The 25,691-nt window shown below is 47.8% G+C and overlaps 10 protein-coding genes across 10 annotated transcripts; 3 read left to right on the top strand and 7 right to left on the bottom strand.

Moving 5' to 3' along the window:
* Positions 1-216: 216 nt before the first annotated feature.
* Positions 217-1,893, bottom strand: F4807DRAFT_471555 (uncharacterized protein). Its single transcript, XM_048002930.1, has 3 exons — positions 1,346-1,893; positions 1,028-1,290; positions 217-969 (listed from the first exon to the last, which is right to left on the bottom strand). Exons 1-3 carry the CDS (start codon positions 1,401-1,403, stop codon positions 424-426), a joined length of 867 nt encoding a protein of 288 aa, XP_047857586.1. The 5' UTR covers positions 1,404-1,893; the 3' UTR covers positions 217-423.
* A 568-nt stretch (positions 1,894-2,461) lies between these two features.
* Positions 2,462-4,740, bottom strand: F4807DRAFT_310024 (MFS general substrate transporter). Its single transcript, XM_047995039.1, has 2 exons — positions 4,119-4,740; positions 2,462-4,027 (listed from the first exon to the last, which is right to left on the bottom strand). Exons 1-2 carry the CDS (start codon positions 4,516-4,518, stop codon positions 2,736-2,738), a joined length of 1,692 nt encoding a protein of 563 aa, XP_047857587.1. The 5' UTR covers positions 4,519-4,740; the 3' UTR covers positions 2,462-2,735.
* Positions 4,741-5,251: 511 nt separating this feature from the next.
* F4807DRAFT_412806 (RNA polymerase I associated factor, A49-like protein) lies at positions 5,252-7,317 on the bottom strand. Its single transcript, XM_047996809.1, has 3 exons — positions 7,062-7,317; positions 6,676-6,998; positions 5,252-6,622 (listed from the first exon to the last, which is right to left on the bottom strand). Exons 1-3 carry the CDS (start codon positions 7,213-7,215, stop codon positions 5,750-5,752), a joined length of 1,350 nt encoding a protein of 449 aa, XP_047857588.1. The 5' UTR covers positions 7,216-7,317; the 3' UTR covers positions 5,252-5,749.
* Positions 7,318-9,363: 2,046 nt separating this feature from the next.
* On the top strand, positions 9,364-10,751 carry F4807DRAFT_457155 (kinase-like domain-containing protein; the record flags this gene model as incomplete). Its single annotated transcript, XM_048000996.1, has 6 exons — positions 9,364-9,433; positions 9,505-9,625; positions 9,685-9,988; positions 10,041-10,244; positions 10,298-10,468; positions 10,584-10,751. The coding sequence occupies 6 exons, from the start codon at positions 9,364-9,366 to the stop codon at positions 10,749-10,751; spliced, it is 1,038 nt and encodes a 345-aa protein (XP_047857589.1).
* An 808-nt stretch (positions 10,752-11,559) lies between these two features.
* On the top strand, positions 11,560-12,627 carry F4807DRAFT_471563 (uncharacterized protein). The gene has a single exon (XM_048002931.1). It carries the CDS (start codon positions 11,745-11,747, stop codon positions 12,534-12,536), a length of 792 nt encoding a protein of 263 aa, XP_047857590.1. The 5' UTR covers positions 11,560-11,744; the 3' UTR covers positions 12,537-12,627.
* A 659-nt stretch (positions 12,628-13,286) lies between these two features.
* F4807DRAFT_310336 (glycosyltransferase family 1 protein) lies at positions 13,287-15,407 on the bottom strand. Its single transcript, XM_047995040.1, has 4 exons — positions 14,751-15,407; positions 14,511-14,682; positions 13,819-14,457; positions 13,287-13,759 (listed from the first exon to the last, which is right to left on the bottom strand). The coding sequence occupies exons 1-4, from the start codon at positions 15,235-15,237 to the stop codon at positions 13,480-13,482; spliced, it is 1,578 nt and encodes a 525-aa protein (XP_047857591.1). The 5' UTR covers positions 15,238-15,407; the 3' UTR covers positions 13,287-13,479.
* A 1,600-nt stretch (positions 15,408-17,007) lies between these two features.
* On the bottom strand, positions 17,008-19,852 carry F4807DRAFT_310353 (uncharacterized protein). The gene is made up of 6 exons (XM_047995041.1): positions 19,649-19,852; positions 19,108-19,590; positions 17,815-19,048; positions 17,443-17,741; positions 17,261-17,332; positions 17,008-17,210 (listed from the first exon to the last, which is right to left on the bottom strand). Exons 1-6 carry the CDS (start codon positions 19,724-19,726, stop codon positions 17,148-17,150), a joined length of 2,229 nt encoding a protein of 742 aa, XP_047857592.1. The 5' UTR covers positions 19,727-19,852; the 3' UTR covers positions 17,008-17,147.
* A 6-nt stretch (positions 19,853-19,858) lies between these two features.
* On the bottom strand, positions 19,859-20,575 carry F4807DRAFT_412819 (uncharacterized protein). The gene has a single exon (XM_047996810.1). It carries the CDS (start codon positions 20,459-20,461, stop codon positions 19,979-19,981), a length of 483 nt encoding a protein of 160 aa, XP_047857593.1. The 5' UTR covers positions 20,462-20,575; the 3' UTR covers positions 19,859-19,978.
* A 130-nt stretch (positions 20,576-20,705) lies between these two features.
* Positions 20,706-22,303, top strand: F4807DRAFT_310367 (zeta toxin-domain-containing protein). Its single transcript, XM_047995043.1, has one exon. It carries the CDS (start codon positions 21,111-21,113, stop codon positions 22,140-22,142), a length of 1,032 nt encoding a protein of 343 aa, XP_047857594.1. The 5' UTR covers positions 20,706-21,110; the 3' UTR covers positions 22,143-22,303.
* A 1-nt stretch (position 22,304) lies between these two features.
* Positions 22,305-24,658, bottom strand: F4807DRAFT_310366 (MFS general substrate transporter). The gene is made up of 7 exons (XM_047995042.1): positions 24,487-24,658; positions 24,062-24,337; positions 23,805-24,008; positions 23,730-23,747; positions 23,535-23,642; positions 23,329-23,431; positions 22,305-23,276 (listed from the first exon to the last, which is right to left on the bottom strand). Exons 1-7 carry the CDS (start codon positions 24,506-24,508, stop codon positions 22,496-22,498), a joined length of 1,512 nt encoding a protein of 503 aa, XP_047857595.1. The 5' UTR covers positions 24,509-24,658; the 3' UTR covers positions 22,305-22,495.
* Positions 24,659-25,691: the final 1,033 nt, after the last annotated feature.

The following is a 25,691-nucleotide window of genomic DNA, read 5'->3' on the forward strand; positions in this document are numbered from 1 at the left end:
GTTGAGTAACACAACGCTGCAGCAAAAACGCAAAACCAACAAGTTGAGGCAGGCTCTTGAAAATCTTATTTCTTGTTTTCCTCTCTTTTGTTATTAAGAATACTAATTAAACCCGAAACTTGGACATACATCATATCAACATTTCATTTGCTTCTTCGGTGCTCCTATCCTATCCCGTAGGAAAGCTTGCAATCTTGCGTGATTCCGATTAGGTCCACTACCCTTTTCGGCGCAAGAATGCTTCTCATCTCCTTCGGACATCCGGACGCCTCGGCTCGCGTAGCCTCCAAATGTGAATTAAGAAAAAATATACATGAACATCCACGGCGGGTATCTTGAATCAAGGGACAAATTAATGTACCCGCGAGACTCGCTCGCTTGACGTGGTAGAACAATCAACTACGTAATATCACCCGTATAGGCCTATACGACGACATTGACCTGGTTCTGCTGTTGCTTGACAATCGAAACGGCGCCATTTGCGACAGTGATCTGCTCGAACGACGTGAACGACTGCGATGCCAGATTGGCAAACGCGTTGTTGTTAGACTGGTAGAAGCCGCAGTCCTGGAGGAAGCTGTCGGTGCTCTCGACGAACAGGGTATTCTGGTTAGGAAGAATGATGGCGGCCGGGTCGACAAAGACGAGGTCAATAGACGGCGCCTGCGCACCGATGGGCAGAAGCATACTCTGACCTACGCTACCGAAGGGCGCGTTGGGGTCCTGGTTGACGATTTGTGCGGGGGGTGGCGAGGGCTGGCTGGCGGCGGCGGTGGCTGCTGCAACGCCTGCAAGGTCGACTGTCTGCGATGCACCAAGAGTCATGGTCTGCGCGTCCGAGACCATGACCATGACTTGGCTCTCAGGCTTTCCGTTATCGGCGAGTTGCTGATTCACCATGTATCTCATTTGATTTCCCTTGCCCGCTCGAGCATCGATTACTGTCGATACTGTAACGATCACAGTATTCTGTCTATCAATTAGCCAACCGAGGCGAACGAATCATAGTACCATGTGGTAAACTTACTACTTGTGAGAAACGAGCCTTGAAGTGGTTGAGCCGGATGTTGTTCTTGACATCTTCTAGCTGAGTGACCAGGGCCAACTGTGCTTGCGCGAGTGCAACCAACTCCTGCTCGGCTAGTTGCTGAAGAGCATCCAATTGCGCCTGATTATTTTGTACGACGATGATATTCGTCTCTTGCACTACTTGCTCGATAGTAAGAGGAGAACGTCGTGGTCTCCACTTCAACCCTCGCTTAGATGCCGGTATAAGCGCATCGGTCGGAGCTGAGATAAACTGTTAGTTTATAGAAACCTCGAATTAGGGAGTCATGAATCTTACCCGACGCAGCGAGCGACGACAGGCTCATCAAGGCCATACAAGCTTGAGTGAAACGCATGTTGAAAGTTTGGCTTTCCAGAAGCAAGAAGGAATGAATAAGAAAGGCCTTTCAAAGGACTGTGATAATATTATTATGTATAAAGAACGGAAATCAAGACTGCCTCTTGGGCGTCGAAGAAAAAAATGAAGGAGAGGGAGAATGAAGCGGTATGATCTACCAGAACGCGATCATACGACGGTATTCATAAGAAGATCATATTCACTGCAAAGGAGATCATTCTCTATATATACTTCTTACCTAGGCGGCGATCTAACGACATGCTCTCTGCCCGATAATTCTCATGATCTCCTTCTTCCCTCCGGATGGTCGTCCATCCGGTCAATCTTCAAAGCGCCAAGATCGAGGACCTCTCCCATGTCCTAAACACTATAGCTTGCGACCTGATTCGTCCGGCTCCGCGTGCGGCTCTACCTGGGCAACTTTAATGTGATAGTTAAGCTTGTTTGTCTAGACTTGGCTCCTGGAGCTAAACTAACATAGGACTCAGGGACTTAGTGCCGGATGTCCTGTGCGGCATATATCTAGCGGTTTATGGACTAAAGTCTCCTGCTTTACCCCAGAATCACACACAGCCTCATCGGAAGGTAGCGAATCATCAGAAGAACAATTCGATGTTTGAGATGGGAAGCGATGACAGGTATCTAGGTACCTGTCAGAATAGCCAGCAGGGACCAATCAAGAGAGAGAATTGCCCCCCTGTCTCATGTGTGGCACATGGGGCCTGTGCTATTCGAGACCCAGACGAAACGTCACCCGTCTTGAAAGAACTTCACAAGAGTTAATGCAGTAACCCAAGACGGCAGAGCGGCGAACGGGATTTACTACTACATAGTACTAGACGAATCCTTATGTAACTTGGTAAGATGTCATGATCTGCTAATCCATAAGTGCGATCTCACAGATCGCACGAAATGACCACCCAATTTAGCTGGGTATGTGGATCAGTAAATCCACGAACGTTTTGATCTTTGGGATCTTCACAACGTGGCAGTGCAAACTTATCAGGCACAGTTGGTAAACGGCTGGACTACTAATCCGGATGATCACTTCATGCCAAGTGTTTTTCGCGGTGTACGATTTCATAATTCTATTCGGAGCCTCATCGACTCTAGAGTGGATATGTGTCTATTTATCAAGCGACGCTATATTCAAGAGGGCTCTCAAATGAGAAGGGATGTCGGTATAGTTGAAATGTCTGACACAGCTTCAAAGTCCGGGAATACTCAAGGACATATCATACAATGCCGCCAGTGCGTATATACTATACAGAGGCGGATCGACATATTCCCGAACTTTCCGCTAGTCCCGCACCATGATCCAAACCAGCCCCTAATGAGCGAACCTGAAATCTAGCCTCCGCATTCCCTCATCCTTCGTCGTCAAAATATAGTTCTCCTGCTCCTCCGGACTCATCGCGTTCCACCTCCGATCCCTGACCCGATTCCTCCAGATATAGAACACCTTGACGAGGTAGAACAGGACGATGTTGAACACCGTGATGGCCAGCAGGATCTTGTTGCCGCGGCGGTATAAGGGCTGGTCGTCGTCTCGGTAGATGTTGACCGCGATGATGTTGCCGCTCTGCACGAACATATTGTAGAGCGCGGCGGAGACGGCGCGGGTGCGCACCGCGTTGCTGTTCTTGGCGTTCCAGGCGACGAGGATGGCGTGGCAGTACGGGTACGACAGCAGGCCCGTCAGCACCGCGTACCGCGCCCACGGCGACGCGGACGCGGGCAGCAGCACGAGCGCGAGCACCCAGGGAAAGATCCAGACGTTAGAACTAGAACTGACGATGGAGCGCTCGTTCACGCGCCGCGATATCCACGTCACGGCGAGCAGGTTGGCGGCGAACAGGAACTGCGACGGGATCGCGAGCAGGTTCGCCTCGAAGACGGAGAAGCCGATCTGCCGCAGGATGTACGAGAGGTAGTTGGTCGGCGCCCCCGGCGGGATGTACGTCGTGAGCCCGATGATGTAGAGCGGCCACTGCTCCCAGTCCGAGGCTGCCTTGAAGAGCAGGCTAGGCCCGACGGCTTGCCGGTTGTTCATGTCGCCTTTGCTCGGGTCGTCGCGGAGCAGCCGGTTGACCAGGATGGACTCCTCGTGGTCGGTGAACCAGCCGTTCTTGCCTCGGAACCAGTGCTTGGTCTGCGTGGGACCCGGCGGCATGAGGCCCCACGAGAATATGCCGATGAGCGTCGTGATCAGGCCCTCGATCAGGAACAGCCAGCGCCAGCCGCTCCACCCGTTGATGCCGCGCATCTGCAGGATGCCCGCGGCGAGCAGCGAGCCGACGATGTTGACCGTGCTGAGCGCCGTCCAGAACCAGGCCAGGCGCAGCGGGAGCTCCCTGCTCTTGTAGAAGTAGGTGAGCCACAGCACGATGTCGGGGATGAAGCCGCCCATGAGCAGGCCGAGGAGCGCCTTGATGGCGTAGAAGGAGGACCGGTTGTGGATGAAGGCCTGCGACATGGCGGTGACCGACCAGCCCACCATGATCGTCGGAATCCACCGGTCGGCTCCGAGCTTCTTGCTTATAAGCCCGCTGGGCAGCTCGGCGGCGAGGAAGCAGGCGAGGAATATGGTCTGGCCGTAGTTGTAGTCGTTTGTGTTCATGCCTGTTATATTCCAATTATCAGCACCCAGATCCTACTCATAGACAGACGGACAGACGGCCGTATAGGATCACAATAGAACTAGGAGACTGACCAATCTCGGCCAACATGTTATCTGAAATAGCCCTGTTGATATTCCTACGATGCATGTCGAGAGCGCAGAACATGAGCCAAGCCCAGACCATGATCCTCGCGTCAATCTTCCTGACCAGCCGCTTCTCTTCCTCCGCCGTCCACTTGTACTCCGGGTCGAAGCGGTGCCGGTTCTCGTACCGCGCCTTCTCGTACACCTGGCGCCACTTCTCGGCCACGGCCGGGTCCGAGAACACGTGGTCGTCGGTCGAACCGTATTCCACTTCGGCTTTCGTCGTTGTCGTCGGTGTCGGTATCTCTTTGGAAGAGCGGCTCGAGTTCACTGTCTCTTTCGTGGTGGCCGATTTCTCGATATCCGAGCTCGGGTCGGAGACCTCGAGGGCCTTTAGATCGCCCGCCATTATGCTTTCCCGCGTCACGGCAATTTCTCAATTGCGCGTGAATTAGGTAGGACTCGCGATAGATATGCAAATCTAGTCTGCAGTAACAGATACAGCGCCGTGCTTCGCTAGCAATCTACGCGACGATAGCTATGTAGGTCCGTACGTGTAACACACCTCCCCGGATTCTCTCGGTCTGGCCCAAGGAGATTTATATTAACAACATCCTCCATCGCCGCTAACACGTTCCGGTGCAATACCCCGAAACTTTGGGGTTGCTTAAGAGGTACCTCTTGCGATCACGTCATGCGGGCGGACGAGGACTGGTCGTTGCGACCTTATCTATTGCACCATTCCAGGGGTCCAATTGTGCGAATACTGCTTTCCGCGGGTTAAGTAACATAATGAAAATTCTCACCGAGCCTTGGCGCTCCGAGTTATAGTCGTCGAAAAGGGGAAAAAAGAACTATACCCAGGTTATTTCGCCATAAATGTTGGCGCTTGCGAATAGTACTATGTAGGTAATAAATTCCGAGTATCGTACAAATTCGGACGCTCGACTTGAGGAAGTGCGACCGAACAAAGACCGGCTCCGGCGAGCTCCCGGTTGGTGCTGCGGGATCCTCCCGTTAATTTGATGCATTCCGAACTTAGCAAGGCTACGGGAGGCCGGACGTAAATGGGCCATCTATTACATAACATACATACCACTACCTGGGGGTGTAGTAGGATTCAACAAGACATAGAGAAAGTTAGACAGGTGTACTTTTATTCATTGCATCCTTCCGGGCTAGTTGAGGCTAGGTGAAAGACCAAGAGTTAACAGGACGCCTGGCTCATCGCGTAATTCTCAAGCTGGGTCTAAGGTCTAGTGGCCTGTCTTAAATTGAAGACGCAATTGCCAAGAAACAAGGAGCTCCCCCGCCAGACTTATACGGCCATGCTAAGTCTGATCACTAAGAATACAATGAGAGGTCTAAATTCCGAGTCCATGAAACCTATGGGTATCTAACTGAGCCGATATGGACCATAGTAGACACATCGGGTGGTAGTCGTAAAAGAGCGATCTGCCAAGGATTGTCCATCGTATAATTAAAGATGAAGCGACTGCTAAAACGCCACCTAACAACGTCCGTTCTAGCAACTATGCCTAGGTCCTTTAGCGGTAGCCCAACATACGCCGCAACGATAAGCTTACTTTTGTTATAAGAAGCTCTATGACCGATTGCGCCGTAATGATTCTCTTAATGTATCAACGTCCGCGTGGGCGTTGATATCTAACCTTCGGGAATTGTAGTGGCAATGCCAAAGTTGCCATTTGCACATGTGTACCTTTCTCTGTACCCTTTTCGATTTTAACCTTACCACCGATTTCGCGGAAATATTGGCCGAATTGCTTCTCGTCCAGACTGAGGTCAAATCTGATGCGGCTCGTATCGAAGCTATAATTAGTAAGGATCGACGCGAGGGCACAGCAGTAAGTGTATATCAAGTCAGTATGGAATTTTCTCATCTCTCCGTTAGATGAGAACTTTCGTCTGATGTTCTCGACAACAGGTTCAGGCGCTGGGCTCAAGAGTTCCCTTAATTTGTCTCTTGGTGGGACTCGCTTTGTACCTCTCTCCTTCCCAGGCTTCGCACTTTTGGCGAATTTGATAAGGAAGTCTAGGTAGCGAAGAGTTCGTAGTCTGTGAACTGGATTTGGACCCTCTCCGACGGGGACTAGCCTGCTCGCAACGAATGAACTTGTCATTGTCTTGTTGACTCCTTTCTTAAGCTGCTCCTGCCAGTCTCTGACCGGGATGGCATTTAATGTGTCGCCTCCGATCAGTCCTTCGGGCGTGTATACATCCTGGATTTCCGTGGCATCGAAATTGCCTGGAGGGACCGGTTTTGCTGAATCGACCTGAGCTTGGAGGTCCTCTTTAGATGCCATTCCTATCGTGACATCGTTGATTGACTCCATCAGGGCCTTGGAAGCAGAGCTGAGCTTCTGCGGGCTTCCTCCGGCATCGGCAATGGCCTGCTCTGGAGCAATGGCATTCTCAGTAATCGCAGCAAGAGCCTTTTTGGCTTTCTTGGTTCCAAACGCTTCGCCAAGGTTGTTTCTCAGTTCTAGCATTGTCTATAGAACGGTTAGATATCTCCCAATTAAATAACGAAAAGGTATCTCGTTACCTTGGAGGCTTCTCTCTCTGAAATATCCTCGGGTGGCTTCTGTGATCGAACGACACCCCGGACGGCCATCTTCTTAGCTTCTACTACGACCAACTTCCCAGTTTCAGGGTCGAAGACTCCGATGTAGTGCTTAAGATGCGACTCACGACCACCAGGGCCTTCTTCCTTTGCTGTATAATCTAACTTCCCGTGTGAAGACGAATGTAAAAGAAGATTAGGTGCACGAGAATCGGACTTCTTGTTTCGCTTGGAACTTGTAGACTGGGGTGTGGTATACGCCTGGAATTTCATTGAATCTGGAAGACAAAGACCAGGTGAGGTAGCTACAGAAAAGAGGTTGTTAAATTATATTTAGAAATTATCTGATATGGAGCAACAAGTCATACCTATTACTGGAGGGAAATCTTTTGCCGTTTGGACGGAAGAGACTTTGATGAAGTTGGGTTGAGGTTCAGAAGGAGTTTGAACGGCCACCTTCTTCTTTGGCCGTTGACCTCCGTCCTCACCACGCTTTCTTTTCTTTTCTTTATGTTCCGCCATGGTCAAGATGATTTGCCAAGATTATTGATTTCGAAAGGTTCAGAAAGGCGGAGGTTCACGGGTGGGTGGTGCAATTTTAATAATCCATCTGACAATAGGAATTGACTTGATGAAAAATAGAGGAGGAAAAAAAAAGAGAAATCTGCCGTTAATGCAAGTAGCAAGACGAATTAGGCAGGCGGTGACTACACCCCACAGTTTAAAGTATCTATGTACCTGAGTAACCAAGATTGCGCTACTCGCTTAGCTGCAAACGGGTCCGCAAAACACAATTTGAACAACCTCATACCTCTCCTAGCTCTCCTAATGCGTAAAGCTCTTAGGATTTACCGAGGACATTCTAGCTACATAGTAGGTCGAGTAGTTAATAATCGATAAGTTCCTCGAAATTCCAAAGGCTCTGTATAACCCATTTTTTTCAGATTACAGTGCAGAGACTGCAATGCTATGGATCGACTAGGAATCAGATTGTCATATTGTTCGAAAGAGGGGTAGCTAACAACGACGACGTCATTGACATTTGGCCACACAACCTTCAAGATTCACGCAATTCTACTTCGTCACAAATAAAATGTAAAATGTACTTGGGTCAACAGTTGCAAGTCGATTGAATAGCTAAAGAACCCATTTTACTGCAATGTTCATGAGCAGCATATCAATGATGCTTCTTGCTCTGCGATGCGTAAACAAATAGTTGGTCCACTCGATGGCGTTTGACCAGCGAACCATCCGTCCAATTTATTGTCGCCATTGTACCAATCCTCCACAGCACCAGCCCAACCCTTGTTGATATCCTTGGTGTCATTTGTGAGCACCGCCTTGAATCGAGGAATAATCACCGTAGTCGAGTTCCATGTGCTGAATGCCATGTGTTGATTGGTCTTTGTGGGTGTCATGACGCGCGATACGGTCTGGCGGAGAGACGCTGAGATCGAGTAGATGTGATTTGTTTACTTGCTGTAACGGAGAGGTTTCAATCAATACTGGGTTCAATCAAGTGGAAGTTGCACGAAAACATACCTGCGAGCTCTCATCTTTCTCCTCTTACGCTTGAGGCGACGAACTCTCTTCTTTCTCCACTTAGCTCTCATCTTCGCGACTGTACTATGGGGGGTTGTTAGTGCTTGATACTCTTTCCGGTCTTGTGAATATGGTGGAGGTAAGTGGGTGGTGGGCGATTAATGACGAACGCGGGGAAGCTGGGGAAAGATCGTACGAGTCAACCGCGCGAAAGGAAAGAAATCAATGCGCGCGGATAATTGACCGGTAAGAAGATGAATCAATGTTGGTAATGGAAAGATTGCGATGTTATAATATCAGGTATTGATGGGTTGTTTTGCACTTACAGGTTGCTGTGGACGAGTTGCTTTGATGATGAAGCTTGGTGAAAGGAAAGGAAGTTTTGGAAGTGGCACGAATTGAAGAAGTATGGTTGGAAATTATGTTAGGGTTGTGATCGGCTATTTGTCGGGTGCAAATACAGCGGGGAAATTTCTGGAAACTTTACTTACCACTGTGGCCGTGCAGCTGCCATACAGTTGGCATGTCCGTCAGTTATGAGCGAATAATTACGTAAGATGTTTGCTCCGTCGTCATGAAGCGACTTCAGATTCCACAAACTCTTGACTAAAATAAAATTCCGTGCTTAGAATGCACTGGGCAATAATTGGACACTGCAATATATATACATTGATGATTAAGAAGATTTGTTCTCGGATTTTTGGTTGGCTATGGGTCGGTATCTTGTCACTCATCAACCGTGACCTGACAGATTGCTCTTTCCCATGATGGCTTCAAAGCTTGGGTGGGCACCTGCTCGAAAGCCTGGCTGGTGATTGCCCCAAGTATAGGTAGGTACATACCTTCCAGACTTTTTCAACAGAGTTCAAATTGCAATGGCGCACTTGCATTTAAATCATTTAGATTCAGCGGGTCTCTGCTTGCCTCTTGTGCTTTGAATATTAGAGCAATTGCAATCATTACATTAAATAGATCCCCTGGAAACCATGAAAGTCAAACTTCTCAGCTTTGGTGACATATTTCAATAAGTCTTGCTACGTCCAGGTGTTTCAATTTTAACTTCTCCCCTACAATCATGAACACTTCCTCAATTTACTCCAGCCATCGCTGCAGTTTGTTACATGCACCATGGTTCGCCCAATCGCACAGATATCTTTCTGGGTCGATGGAGACTCTTCAGAAGGCTGCAAACCACCAGGTAAGGCCCAAATATTCGAACCAGACTGCATCTTGTCTTATGATGGAGACACTGATGTAAACTTCCTCTAGAGGGATTTCATGTAAACAAATCACTGGATGAAAAGGCTAGCCGCCATAACTCACAGCTGTGCATGGACCTCCCCCTGCATCCGGGGCGTTCAATCACGGTTGGGCGGGATCATCACATGAAGTATGTTGAAAGCTTCAATACTATGTTTTCGCTGTCTTCACTAAATAACTACTTGATAGTGATGTTTCCATAAACCACCCATACGTCTCGAGGCAGCACTTCATCATCTATTCAATTATCTATGATCCAGACGACAATCGTGCCCACCCTTATTTGATTTATGTCCGGGACTGTCAATCTCTGGAAGGCACATACGTCGATGGAGCTTGTATTGGTAATAAAGAAAAAGGTCCATCACCAGGTTTCTATCTCAGTCGAGACGTTGTGGTCACTATCAAACCTCATTGGAAGTTTCGCGTTTCTCTCTTAGACTGTCCGGAATTAAAGTCACCGCTGACGGCAATCCAACTTAAAGAATCTAATGTAAGTTAAAGAGTCGTTTTAATTCTTGAATAGAACTAATTATGAGCTGAAGCTTTTTAGCAATCGGTACATGATTAGCAACCGAGTTCTAGGGAGTGGATCCTTGGCGTCAGTCCATCTAGCTGTTGATGTGAAGACTGGGAGACAGCTTGCCTGCAAAATCCACGACTTTGACCATATCAATCGATTTGATGACACTCAAGACGTGATCCAACACATTCTAGACGAGACTGATATACTCGGAAAACTAAGACATGTATTGTGTGATTATTCTGTTTCCATCGATGTACCTGCTAACAATGATACAAGCCTAATCTTCCCATCTTCGAATATGCCTTTCGGTCGAAGCATACCCTATATACGTTCACTGAGCTTGCAACAGGGGGTGACCTATTCTCAATGCGTTTAGTACGAGGAGTCTTTACAGAGCAAGACACCATACTTGTTATTCTTCAGATTGTGAATGCCATCAGATATCTTGTGCGTACGAATTTCCTTGCCTCTCCCCATTTTTTGGCTTGCTTCTAAAAATGCTATTTCCTAATTGAGTACCAGGGTGATTGCTCAGGTTCGCCGTTGCTAACTCATATTATAGCATAGAGGCGATATAGCACATCGCGACTTAAAGCCAGAGAATGTGTTATTCTCCACGGGGCCATATGCTACAGGGAGGGTCATCGTTAGTGACCTAGGCTTTGCTAAATCGAAGGCTTCGGGGCGAATGCTTAGCTACGTGGGGACCAGACATTACATGGCACCGTGAGTACCTAGGCGTGCTTTGTGGTATTTTGAACAATTACTTACTATCCAGCAGTGAAGTAGAATACCGCCAAAGTCATGGCTTAACTGTCGATATCTGGTCTATCGGGATGATTGCGGTGTTCCTTTTATCGCCAGACCATCTTGGTATCCCGGGCAACCTCGTAAAAACAAGCCAAGCTGCTACAAGTAAATGGCTTGATAGTATCTTTGAAGACCCGTCTTATCAGAAGACCAGCCACGACTGCCAGGGTTTTATTAGATCTTGTTTGATGGTTGAGCCCGCGCACAGAATAGACGCATCTCAAGCGAAAAACCATAGTTGGTTTCAGAAACGCGTAGACAAGGGACATTTCAAATTTCGCATGAATGAAAATGCGAAGATATGGAAGCCTGTTCATTTCATATCACCGCCTGTAGAGCAACTTCCAGATGTAGGGTCATCGGTATAAACCATCAGTAGTTCAAGCTAATCTGGGGGAAAGACTTCTCCTTTTTCTCTCAACATTAGGTACTGATAGATTTGGGTGAGAAGAAGTTTATGAGAATGCCTCTGGGTACTGGTAGTTTTCGAGAATCACTATATCATGCAGGGATGATTCCGGTAGGTCTTAAGCGCAACATGTGCTGGTATGAATGTAGGTAGTTGAGTTTAGACATATCATCTACTCGTGATATGAGTTCATTTTAGCCGAGGGTTACAATTGAACCCATTGTCCAAAACGATGGAGGCATTGACGAACAAAGGCCCATAATTTCGGCGATGAAATTACAATTTCTTTCAACTTTCTTTTAAGGATTTCTTTGTGTCCAGAGAGCCGGCGAATTAGAAAACCTAGGACATACAAAGCCTTTATTCGAATTGTTCGTAGTGACTATAAACGCTTTCAGACATCAATAGATAAGAAAAGCGAATCCATACCAACATTCTAGTATTCCAATCCTTTTGGGCACGAAATTTTATACTTACTGCGTTAAGAATTTACAGCAAAACAATATGTCGTCCATTCATTCTCAGAAGGCTTCTGGCGAAGTTGGAGCAAAACATTCGCTACACCTTAAAGATTCTGTTAAGAGCATCCGAGAGACCGCAGGCAAGAAGCCCATTTCGAAGACCCCAGGTCTCGAGCCTAAGGGTGGACTAACCCAGCCCAACGGAGTAAAGGAGCTTAAGAGAGATTTGGCCACGGGAAGGGCTTTGGTTAACGACGGGGGGTCTTGTTTGAGGTGTACTGAAAAAGGACTTAATTGTACCTTGAACTTCCTAGGCGTTGAGACTGTGGATAGATGCGCTGCATGCAAGAGATCGGGTGCTCAATACTGTATTAGGCAACGTCCGGTAGAGAAGTTGATTTCATTCAGGGGGCCTCCCTGGTGCAATCCGAATTACTTCTGCGTCGGTGACGAGCCGAGCCCCGAGGAAATGGAAGAAATCCTCCGGGAGCACTTTGAGGGCCAGGAAACGTATTGCAACGGCGAGTACATGACCGAGAAAGACCGTAAAGGGCTGGCGCTCCCTCCCTTCAACGGCAGCGACTTGCCCCTAGAGGAACGAATGGAAAACTGGAAGACGGCGGACTGGGAGCGGGTTCTGCCGATCTGGAAGAATGCAAGCTACTACAAGGACGCTCAGGGGTTCAGTGGAGACAAAAGTCCGTCGGGCGAACAGGATGAAAAACAGCCATATGTCAGCCAGAATACTCTGAATTACTTCCGGATTCTTCGGAAGTATAAGCCAAGGAATATACACTTGCAGGAATATACCAAAGATCTCGGGGAAACGTGGTGATTTGGAACATTTTTGTTCGTTGGGAAGGCCAGCACGGTTGGGGCGGTTGAGCCAGCCGAGCGATGATGATAGAGCCAAGGTAGGTAATCTTGTAATAACGAATAGATATACGGTCACCTAATTAGGAGCCTTGTGTTTCCGTAACGTTTTCTTTTATTTATGATTTGGTGTGACACAAGATAGTCAGAATACAATTTGCATCGTCTCTATAATCTCACAGGTAAGCGTACCTAGTCGTATTCGCGTCTTGAGGTAGCACAGCCCCTAAAGACGTCGTGATAGAAGTCACGGACCTATGTGTGGTAGTAAATTGCTATCTAGGTGTACATGCTAATGGAGTTCGAGGCCGGCCAGGTTTATGTTAATTCTTCGAGCGATCCCGATGTGGGGTGGGTTCCGTTTGGCGGCACGAAGCAGTCGGGGATCGGGTCGGAGAACGGCGAGGCGGGCTTGCTGCCGTATTTTCATACTAAATCTGTCTATATCAAGTATCAAATAAAATCTTATATTCGGCTTGTAAGTCTGATTTTATTAGTATGTGTCGTGGAAAATTGTTGAAATAGGTGACGATGCTTATGATGGATAAAAGTGGAGAAGACCCTGAATAGGGGGAGGGGTGCGATGATTGTGTAGGTACCGTTAAAACAGCTGGCGTAATCCCACGAACATGAACAAGAGTCCTATCTGGATTATTACAATAGTTTTTACTTGTCTTTCAATACTCAATGTCCACCGGGGCCCTTTTGAAATTACATTCACACTTCTATAAAGCCGGAATTCCCTAGTCCCCATGCTACGAGCTCTCTAACACGCCGAATCCTAACCACTCTTCTTCCACTAGATATGTGACACCCGCTTATCCAGCAAATATAATCATAAGAGGAGTTGTTCACTGCCTCTTTCTTTCAATTCCAATACTTTTGGGGTTGTAACGATAATATTTTCAAGCACCATGCGCAGCCAACTTCGCGATCCCTCGAGCGGCAACGTACCGACCAGGATCTCGCTGAGCTATCTCACTGATCCGCTTTGCCTTGTCTCGCATGTCTACAGCGGTCTTAGCATTACCAAGGACTGTAGAAAAGGCATCGTGGAGGCATTCGGCTGTGAAAGATGGAGCAGTTTCCTGGCATGCCCACACTCCTACCCCGATATATTCAGCCTGTTGCGCGATACTGTAGTGGTCCAACCATTGCGGTAAGATTATATGGGGTATACCGGTCCTGTTGTGAGAAAGGTGTTAGTATTTCGCTCTAGAGGGGAAACGGATTGAGTGCCTAACCCGAGTGCTTCGTTGAAGCAGCCCGCGCCACCGTGATGCACCGAAGCCACGATATGGCCAGTTTCAAAAAGAGCCGCCGGCTCAACAGGCAGCCATTGCACCATCTTGAGGCGTCCATTCTCGAGGTACGGGCGTACCGGGTCCAGGAACTCGTCGCCAAAAGCCACGCCACCGTATTCCTTTCCCGTCTTGCGGAGCTTCCATAACACTTGCAGGCCAGCCCTCTCGTGCAGTATGTCTGCGATGGCCTGTGCCATGGCGCTGGCCCGACTGTGATCCCAGGCGAAGAAACTGCCGAGGTTGACGAGAAGAGTTGGCGCCTGGGCCAGCCATTGACTTAACTCCGGACTTACTTCTTCTGGCGTGGACAGGGAAAGGGACATTGGTCCGGTATAGGTCACATTTGGCGGTACATGGTCTAGGGGTATTGTGGCTTCGGCTAGACCTTGTATGAAGAATGGTACATTTGAGCGGTACAAATCGTGGTAGGTAACCCGGTCTAGACCTTTCGACTGGATGATTTTCTGCCCGTCCTTGAAATGGGGCATAGATGATAGGATATGGAAGTACCGAATATTCATGTAGATATTATCTAACAGCCTACTCCATGGGACGGGAAATGGAATACCGGAGCCCATACTACACAACATGTAAGTTTCGTATACATCATACCCTGAGATGCGTGTACATACACTGGATACTTCCACAGCCATTTCCCGTAAGGTTGGTGGAGCGGGAAGACGTCGATTGGCATATTCGGAACGACAAAGGCATGCAGCCTTTTCCGATTACGAGCTGCGTCGAGGCCAGGCCGGAAAAAGATGTCCAGGAGGATGAGGGAGGGATCTACCCTATCGATGATTTCTGCGGCGTAGTTGAGCTGCAAGTTAGCGCCCCCAGCCCCAACGCGGAAAAGCAAAAGCGGTAGGTACCTGTGAGCTGTTGGTAGAGCGCCAGATGCGCTTCTCCTGTCCACGGCGCAACGTAGAATGCAAGATCCTTGCCGATCTGGTCGATGTGCGCACGGCCTGGCGGATGTATGATGCTTGTTGCCGTCCTCCCCGTCATGGCCATAGCTCTTGCGAATAGATGCTGTGCAGGAAGCTCGTGGAACACGATCTCCTCGGCGGAAGAATTCAACCTGCGGCCATGCTTCGAGATACGGTCTACCCTCGGAAACGTAGGCCCAAACGACGCAAAGTGTATTTGGACCTCGGGGTGGCGTTCTAACAGGGCGTGCGCCGTCGCGAGGTGTACATTAGAAAGACCGAACTCGTAGTTGGCTATGAAGAGGACAGTGTTATTCCGGCCTCTGACAGACGGAGTATACTGGGTTGGCGGTTTCATGGCCCATTGAGAGAGTAAAAGTGACACTACTGCAACAAGCAGAGAGCTCCCAAGGAGCAGGCGTTTCAACATTGTATAGAAGAGACTGATACAATCTTCTCTAGATCATTGTTATGTGAGAGTCCGATGAGATAGAAAACATAAGATTTGCACAACCCTACTGTCGGTCTTATAAGAAGAGCATCCGCCAAGCATCCCATTGAGTTCCAAGGCTGTTTCGCGGCTCGGCGTGTCATTTTTTCTAATATATCTGAGTCAGATATGATATTGTTTGAATATTAGTCGCTGCATCTTCAACTATCTTGCCTTAAGTCTTTGCATATGCAAGTTCTGAGCCGCCATTGGCTAGTGTGGATACACGAACGATGCAATACCACTACAAATATTCTAACCACAGGTCTTATCAGGTATCACGCTGCGATCGTTTACGGAAAATACCTACGCACTCATTGGCATTACAACTAACATGACAATAAAAAGTTCCCGAGATAGTCGCATAAGCCTCGAAGATTCAGATATGCCCTGGTGGGTAGGTAGATATTTGTCCATTTCTTCTGTGAACCCTAACGATGACCCGAATAATAACGATGACGACGCATCGTTACAAGAGTTGCCATTCTGCATCCAAGCTCCTTAGCCTCACACCGGTTCCCTTCTCCCAACCTATGAACCTGTAGGCATCCCCTCCACCAACATAACTCGTCAGCCTCCTTGCAAATGGCGACAGGCCTCTGCAGGGCCAAGTTAAATGACTCGTACGATATCGAGTCCACCAGCCATAGTGTAGTGCATCCATTATTCTAAGCATTGCGTTGATTATTGAGGGGATATTGGTGTTGGTTTCGATAAAGCTGACAACTTGTACCACCCTGGGGGATAATTCTCGCAAGTAACGAGATGTTCGCCGCTCCAACACGGAATCCTCTTACCCTCGGCATGAATCTTCGTGGGGGGAGGGGGGGCGGTTGACATGGGAAAACAGATGAGTTTCACCATTGTAAAGTAGGTAGAATCCGATCCCAGTAAAGTTGCTCGTGGTCGAATATTCTGTGTCGTTATTCAAGCCGTGGTCGCCACTTTGTTAGTAATCTAACCCAGGCATCTTAATATGTAGATGGATCGATAGCCGAGAGAGATCCTCATAATCATGGAATCCAAACGGATGGAAAGTCTGTTCTGTATATTGGTTCCCTTCTGTGTCTTCGACGGCTTGAGCGACGCCGGTGTCTTCTATGTCTTGAATATTCATGATCCTCCTCATCATCACAAAACATTAGAGCCTTGAATTTCTTGAGCCAAGTGAAAATCTTATCTATTAATGATGAGGGCGGTGGCGGTACTGGCTCCGGCTCCTCCCAAACGAAGGGTTCCGATATAAATTCCCATACTCTGATCGTAGGGTTGAATCTGACGCGTTTTGTGGGAATGGAGGACGTATCAATATGTGTGTTTTGGTCCATCTCGTTGTGTTTGTAAGGGGAATGGTGGTTCTTGGTTTTAAGTGAGTGTTGTTATAAATATAGCTAATTGTTTAGGTATAAGGTGAGATAGACAAGACAAGTCGAGTAGTATATTCCGCGTTAAATCTGAATTTCAGAAACGTTCTTTGCGCGTTAAGGTTATTATTACATTGGCAACCAGAATTTGCCTTGACAAATTGCGTACCATGAATCTCATATAAAGTAGTTGCTTATAGCCAGAGAAACTTACTTATGGTACGGTGGCGTTAGACATTTATGCTTAATGGGTGTTCCTATGACAACACGGGGGTTATCCAAAGACTTAAAGTTTGATGGCTTAGATATAGCTATCCTAGGTTATACTAGTATATACTTAGAAATGGTGATATATTCACTCTACCACGGTGAATGATTACTGTGGTTACGCAACTCGCTAATTGTTTAAGTTTCTGAATTATCCGTGTTACGTTGTTATATGATTATGACTCAGATCCCAATCGATGGCTATTCGGTATGTCGCAGTTATTCTAAGATGCCCCATGCATTGCTCATGCTAACATCGAAGTCCAAGAAATCAAAACCAGGCTGTTTATAGACGAGTTAGCCATTGAAGAAAGCGATGTTTCTCTACTAACCTCGGAGTAGTTGCTGTCCAACCAGTCCGACACTAGAAAATCTGGAGCAACGAGCTGAGGACTGGTAGGCTCCTATTCCCGAGAAATTAGTATATCTCTAGCGTTTTAACCACCTACCTTGCTACATGCCAAGGTACACAGATGCCTAGGGAAATTCAAGTAGGAAAAGGGGCATTACTTACGTCAGCACAGTTTGTAAGGTCTGAAGGTGCTGGACACTGGTGACTTGGGAGACACATCTTCTGTCTTTCAACTTGCTTGTGGTGGAGGCTGAGAAACCTCCGTGCACATGATGCTTTAGCTGTTTGGCGAGATTTCCTTCCCAGATGTATCTCGAGCAACATATTTGCTGCATACATAGTGATAAAGCACCAGAGATCGCTATGGCAACATCTTAAATGCATATCCTCCACTAGCGGGACGCATTTCTCAAGTAGATCGATCGTGGATTGATAGTCAGTCACGACACTGGTCACGAGTCCTTTTTAAGAAGTTAGTGTTATCTATAAGTAATTTTCTTACCACCTGCCTGAGAGGCAATATCTTTCGCTTACCCTTAGGCCGAAGCATAGCTACGCGAACTAAGTTCAGCGAAGCTAATAAGAGGTCTTCTCTGAGCATCGTTGGGCTCTGAGACCCTAACTCCGCTAAGTGTGTGTTTAAGAGTAGAATATCACGCGATGTGTGATAACACACAGTTTCCGAAAGCCAGTACCTTCTATCATCTTTCTGGAGATAAGGTCTGTGGAGAACTAGAATAGTACTCTTGAGCTGGAAAAGCAAAAATGCGCGTGTAAGTGCTCGTGTTCGAAGGTCGCCTACTCCAGTTGTGTCATATTTATCCCAGGAAGGGATACTTTCTATCGCTTGCGTAACCTCGTGAGTGTATCTCAAGACATCGTCATAAAAAAGGCTTTTGGAGAATCTAGTGCTAAAGAGACGCTGAGATATCTCTAGACGCAAAGACCAGCTGCGGGCGCTATGAACTTGATAAGATGTAATGGTGTATTCGTTCAATGGCTTTGATTGTATATCTTTCGATGTTTCGTTGAAGTCGTCATCATTGACATTTGCGGGAGGAGTAACATCATCATCAACACTGTGTAGGAGACTGGGAAGACCATACTCATATGAGTTCTGGAGATCCAGCTCTCGAATAACAGCCCAGATTCGTCTTTTCAACTCCCTCACGTAAGGTGTGCCATTAGCCGAAAAAGAGTCACGATTTAGCCCAGGTACGATGACATCTTGGATCAACGAGCCAGTCTCCTTCCACCACTTTTTCTTATCAACGATGTTCATCCGTTTAGCAAGGTAAATCAAACATGCAATCTGATAGTGGGCAAGTCTGCGATGCTTTGTACTTTGTTGTCTTAACCATTCTTCGCATAGAGAAATCCACTGCATAGACATAACTTGGTACTTGATCGCCACGGACGCGACTTCGGCAGATTGACTAGTAGCAGCATAAGTAGATGATATGGAGATGATTGCCAATATCAGTGCTATCATAGTAGGATGGTCTACCCTTTGGGTTGTCCAAAAGTTGGTATATTCTCTCTTGAAGGTAGGGATATGAAGAACGCGATGAAGTTGTTCTGGGCCATTTAGGTACAATGAAACCAGAATGTCAACATCCTCTTTTGGAGGAAGAAACCTCTCAAGGCTTTTATCACTCTCGGAGAGAAAATTAACAGTGGGCTTGAGTTTCCCATTAGTAATATTTACCCCCAAGGGGTTGAGCCACTCCTCGGCTGTTTCTTTGATGAATGGGTATAATTCATGTATCTGTGCAAAATGTAAGCACTCTTGCTTGACCTATGAGATACGCATGGAGAACAGCTTACCTCACTAAAGAATTGGAAAAGAGCATGTCGCCTATAGTATCCCTGAGGGGTTCTTTTCCTTGGATCCGAGGGTTGTGTGTCGTTGACATGGTTTGCACCCTGGCCAATACGATCACTTTGGGAAGTTGATAAGTACTGCTGCTGAATATCCTCTACCACGCCGGATTTTTCCGTATCGTGGCTTTCATCAATTAAGTCCTCCACTGCTTGAGGCTTTCCATTGTTCAATGATGAGGGACCAGATTCGACGTCTATTACGTGTGAGGCTTCTGTGGCGCTATCGCCCCCACGTATCAAGCCAGCTTCTGAAAGCAATGCCTTCAGCTCAGTAACCTCGACTTGAAGATCGTGAATCTGCTGCTCTTGTTGTCGTGCAAGAGGGCTAGAGACTGGTGACTGTTCGGCTACTGCCTCGAATGAACACCGTGCTGGTCTTCCTGATCTTATACATCTCTGGCAAGGTAATTTCCGATCACAAGACAACTATATCATGTCAATAAGTAAATTAAATCGAGTTTTGCAAGGACTAGTATCCACATACCTTCTTCTTTCTACATTCCATACAGCTTAGTCGAGCTCGTTTCTTTCGACTTTTCCTTTCGCCGGTTTCACCATCCATGTTTAGAGCACTTGATTGCTGAGCTTTCCCAAGGGCGGAATTAACCTATGTCTTTCCCAGCAATATACCTAGGGTATGATGTAGGTACCTATATTACTTCATGATTTAACGGAATCACAGTCACAAATGCTTGTTACTAAGAAAATGTCAAGCCTACCGGAGTTAAGAGAAATCACCGGTTATATGCGCCGGCAATGGCTGCAGATTTCCGGTCATCTCCGGTCCCATAATTTGCTACTTAGGTACGATTAATTACACCACAAACCCCTTTCTCCGAAGCCTGTTCTTTTCAAACTCGAGTTTGTTTCTTATGAAAGTGGTGGCCTTATGTTCGGCGGCCCTGACACCCATCTGCTTAAGTTTCCTGTGCCGGTTTGCGAGAAGCGATTCGTGGAAAAAGCAATCACATCTTTGGCAAGCATCAAACGCCTTAGCATCGAAGCGATGAAGGCAGATAAGACAAACGGGGTCGGCGGTACACTTGGGACAATCATGGGCACTTGGTGAGCGTGTTCCCGTTCGTTGAAGGACGTAGTCAAGAATCCAGTTGAATCTATGACCGCACGCGTAGTGGCATGTGCCTACGAGAAGCTCGGCTTGGCCGCAAGTTGCTTTTATCGCAGAGTGTTGTGCCATTACGAATGACTCTGCGTTAGTCATCTTTATAAGAGTAATTTGTTGGATTAATTGTATGATTGTAATACGGTATTTGGTACGCTTGCAGAACACTGTCATGAGGTTGTACTTAAGATGTCTTCGCGACAAACATCAAATACAAAGTACCTAGTATGTCAGATAATCTCTTCAAATAACAATGCTCTTTGTGTGCGTAGTTTCAACTTGAAGGGCACTTAAAAACTATTGTCTCCTGCTAGTGATTCCTATGTTGGAAAAGCCCCTTAAAAGCCTAGGTACATGTACCTAGAGTATAAAGAATATCATTTTTCGGCCGTGTAGCTTTATTATCATTATCACCATTTCGAGGAGTTTCTCGTTGCAACTCTCTAGCTTCTAGGTAGTCTTAGTTAGAGCTTCTTTACAAAGGACTTTTATTGTAGCATCAGGATCACTACACTCGGCAGATAAACTCAACCCCACTGCAAAACAATGGCCTGGGGTTGGAGTCAGATGGCGTTCACACTACAACTTCCAATCTCTTGGTAATAATTATCCCCTCATACCTCAACTAGAGGTCGATATGATTTTGTCCAGGGATGTATTTTTATTCATTTTCGAAACCCCCTTAAAATCGGAGGCGGGTACACCCGCCAACTTCACCATCGTCCGCCGTCCATCGCGCGTCTCTTCTCCGCAAATACCTACGTACCTACCTACCTACCTAGATAAACCGCCGACATAAGGGCCGGCAGGAGAACGTGCCGCAATGAACACCGACCCGCAATCATACATCCTCTCCGAGGCCGACTCGCGCGCAATATTCGAACAAACCATCGTCCCCGCCGAACTCAGCTTTCTCCCGCCCCCCTCCACCAACCCTAACCCCTCTAGGACCCCCCTCGCCGTCCTAATAATCGGCCAAACCGGCTCCGGCAAAACGCGCACCTCCCCACTCCTCAAACGCACCATAACCCATCTCCGCGGGCCTCCCGCGCACTTCATCGCAGACACATACAAAACCTACCACCCCTCGTACTCGCCTCTCCTCTCCGCGCACCCGTCCCTCGCCTCCCCGGCCACGGGGCCCGACGCCCGGCGCTGGCTACTTATGGCCGCCACGTTAGCCGCGGACTCGCGCGCGGACGTGCTCCTCGAGTCCGCGGCGCGGCACCCGGACGACTTCGCCGCTCTGGCGCGCTTGTACCGCGGCCGCGGGTACCGGGTCGAAGTCGTCGTGCTAGCCGTGCCCGCGGCGCTAAGTCGGTTGGGTGTTTTGGCGCGGTATCACGAGGGCTTGCCTGAGGCGGGGCCCGCGGGTGGGTTGCCGGTACGGTTGACGCCGCGCGGGGTCCATGATGAGTCGTACAAGGGGGTTTTGGAGGCTGCTGCTTTTGTGGATGGGGAAGGGGGAAATGGAGGGGGGGATGGTGATGGGGACGGGTATGTGGTGGACCAGGTCGTTGTTGTGCGCCGCGATAATGTGGTCGCGTACGCGGATGAGCGCGAGGATGGGGTTTGGAGGTGGGGACCGGGTGTTGCGCGGGCAGTGCGCGCAGAGCGGGAGCGCCCTTTGACGGCTGTAGAGAGGATAGGGGCGCGGGAGAGTATGCGCAGGTTGAGAGGATTGAATGTGCCGGGTTTGGAAAGCCAGTTGGAGGAAATCGAGGAGCTGTTGAAACCGCTCCTGGTCGATTCGGATGCTGGGGTATATGCGCCGCTGAGACCACTGTCTCTGCCTAGTTCGTCTCAAGATGAGCAGTTTGATATCGAGGCGGGCCTTAGGCTTGGAATGATATGATTTTAAAACAAATACTGGTAATAAGAGCGCTCTATGACGTAGAAACCTTTTGGAGCGTTTCTGATAATACCTCATTGATTTGCCCCTTTCTTAGGATATGGACCAGTACGGACGAGAGTTACGCACGAATACTTTTCCGGCTAGCCACAGGCTACGATGTAGGTAGCTGTAGAAACAGTATATTATCACGCTAAATGGTTCAAAATATTCGGTAGGTATATGACACAGAATATTAGCTATGTAGATATCGTGACTGATCATCTCATCTAAATCCTTACCCATACTATCCCCATTTTCTGTCTTCCCCTTCTACTCAAAAATTATTTACAAGCCCACATCTGACCATATACTCGCTAGTACATGTATCTGAACTCAGGATTAAGATCTCCTAACTCAGTCTTCTCGTACTCCGATAAACCGACGTCCCGGACGGCCCTCTTTCTCCTCTGGTTTTCGCTGTAGATAGAGATGAGATACAGGGCTGAGGCTATACCGCTAACACAGGTGAACCCGAGACATATCGCATAGCCCTTCGTGAACTCCGGAGAATCTTTGCTGAGAAAGGCGAAAGTTGCGATGATTCCGCCTATGTTGCCGAATCCAATCTGCCAGCCGGTTCCAATGGCTCTGCGATGATGCCCGCCAAGGTTCATGCTAAACCAACACACGGTGATAGGTAAAATACTATACGTACCCATCGTGACTAGGTGCAACATTGCGTATTGGACGGGTGTGTTGTTGTGGACCTTGAGAAGGGTGGCAAAGGCAGCAATACACAAGCAAAGTGGTAGCAGCGCGAATGCGGCGCGGTGACGTAACCGGTCAGATAGCGCAGCCATGATAATAGAGAAGACGAACGATGCTGCCCAAGGAGGTACACTATGTAGCTGCGTCTGGATTGCGTCGTAGTGGTAGGTCGAGATAATGGTTGGCGCGAAGAAAGCATAGCTGTACGCCGGAACGATGAGTCCAAAGTACATGAATCCACCGAGCCAGATGCGGTGATCCTTCATCACTTTCACGACGTCGCGGAGCGTTATTTTTCGTTCTGCGGCGTTGTGGCCCTGGTCGGCTTGTAAACGAGCCTTTATGTACGCCCGCTCATCTTCGGTCAACCATTTGGCCTCCTCAGGACTTCGCCAGGTTAGAGTCATGCGAGCCAAGCCTCGGAGAGGAAACAACTCACAACGAGGGAAATATGAAGAAGAAAATAATCGCAACGAGGCCTGTAAGGGATCCTTCTAGTATGAAAATCCAACGCCAACCGTTGTATCCGCGCATACCCTGCACTTTTCAGCAAATTAGTTAGTTACGTCGATGAAAATACATCCATAAGTACATTATGAAAACCCTTTCAGGCCGAGAAAGGTTGCAAGAAACGGATAGACGTACTCTTTCCAATGGCAGACGCCAAGAGACCCCCGAAAGCCCCGGCCAGAGAAGTGGATGAGAAGAATAAGGAGTAACGCTTCTGTGACTCGCTTCGTTTATACCACATGCCTAACAGACTAATATTAGCGATTATTCACATGTAAAAGTACACGTTATGAGATGTAGCTTATACTACTCTTCAAGCTGGCAACATACTAATGAGGTAGAAACATCCTAAAACAAACGTTAGTCATTTTGTCTAGGATTATGATTTCTGAACTGTTGATTTACCTGGAAACATTCCGCTTTCAAATAGACCTAAGAAGAATCGAGTCGCAAGGAGACCGGAATAATTCTGGACAAGACCTTGGCATACGGATGCAATACCAAACCCCAGCATACAAGTCGGGAGCCATACACGGGGAGAGAACTTTTTCATCAAGATATTACTAGGAATCTCGGCAACGATATATGGCACGAAGAACATGGTTAAAGCTAACGGCCTCTGATGTTAGTAAATAGGTGTTTTCCGGGCTAGATTTGCTTACCGGTGTTGTACTCGGTATCCTTGAGGTGTAGATCTTCTACTAGGTGGAAAGACTTCGCATTCGCGATATTGACCCTGTCTAAGAAGGCGAGAAGATACAGAATACACAAAAACGGTATCAACCGCCAGTCGATTTTGGTAATGAGCTTCCGTTCCGTGGTATGAGGCGGGCATTGTACGTGAAGCTCATCATATTCGATATCGGCAATGCCGGGATGGTAAGTGTTGTTTCCAATAATCTCTTCTTTTGGTTTATCCGAATCGCTCGGGGCGTTCGCTGCGAAGGAAACATAGTTAGACATCACTATTAACCAAATCTTATGCCACAAGCCTAGGATATCCGAAGACTCCGCCTAAGAACGCGATGCGATCTACGACTAGAAGTTGGAGTCAGACAGCGGGGGTTACTAGAGAATCGCGACGTACGGGAATTCTTGCCAACACGCATCTTCAATTAAACCAATCAGGGTCAACTAGAATGTTACCCAAACAAGTCTATAAAAGGCAAAATGACTCCAACTCTCGACAATAGATAGGACGACCCGCGAGACGGGTGTGAGCGGCCTCGCTTATAAATAATAAAATTTTGCTGAGTCGTGCTGACTCTCGGTCATTCGGCCTAGGGGTTGGGCACGCTGTCACGGCGATCTCTAGCTCTAATAACTCTAGTAAGCCTCCGTTAAATCGTGGACTTTAGCTTTAGAGCTCTAGATCTTTCGAGGCCCAAACAGCACCGGCCTACAGCCAGAATGATAAGTGACTCTCACGTGTCGTTATTTTTGACAACTGGAAAAGAGAGAAGTCGTGTTGTAAACGCGACGAGAAAGTCTCAAATCCGGAGCCGATGTCGCTTTGCTAAGGTGAATCCATACAAGCTAGACCCGCTAGGACGGATTCAGCTGAATAGGGAAAGGATCCTAGAGGCTGGAAAGCTTTTTCGCGGGGAAATTAAATATTGCGGAGTAGATGGGTGTAGGAGCTGGACCCTTGGATCGGCAAATGGCCAGTCATCTTCTCTCTATTATTCCTCCATTCCTGAGCTGGTAATATTTGGAGCTTTTATCCCTTTCCAACCACCCTCAATTCATCCAATCCGACCATCGACCGGTAGACAATATAATCATCTGGGTTTCCGGAAGAAACTCATTCATCAATCGGTTGATATTCCGATGAGTTTCAGGAATACATGATGCATCATTCCATCCAGTTCAGAGACAACGGAATGGATGCTGAACTGCGAAGAGCCGTACTGAGCCCTAGCTAACCACATATGTCCCTCAGATTGCGAGCCGCCTTTTCAATTGTGTGGACATTGTCTCACGAACAGCAGCCCGCCGCGACGCTGGGCTAGACTTCGACATTGTAAGACCTGGGGCGACAGGTTGATTCTCCTTATATGAAACATACTTGCAGACTTCAACCATCATGCACGGCTTCGTTAGATGCTTCGAACCTGCAGGTGTGGTATCGGCGTTCGACATTATCGTCAAAGGTATGGCATATTATACTCTCCTTCAAGAATAGCGCCTTCGTGGCCGAGGATGTATCATAACCAGAAACATCGATGACAAATTGAGAAGATGCAAGTTGGTATAAGTATCCCTTTACTCAGTTGCGGAGCTAAAATGAAT

The sequence above is a fragment of the Annulohypoxylon truncatum genome (genome assembly GCF_022578515.1).
Source record: "Annulohypoxylon truncatum strain CBS 140777 unplaced genomic scaffold F4807scaffold_5, whole genome shotgun sequence".
NCBI classification, from domain to species: domain Eukaryota; kingdom Fungi; phylum Ascomycota; class Sordariomycetes; order Xylariales; family Hypoxylaceae; genus Annulohypoxylon; species Annulohypoxylon truncatum.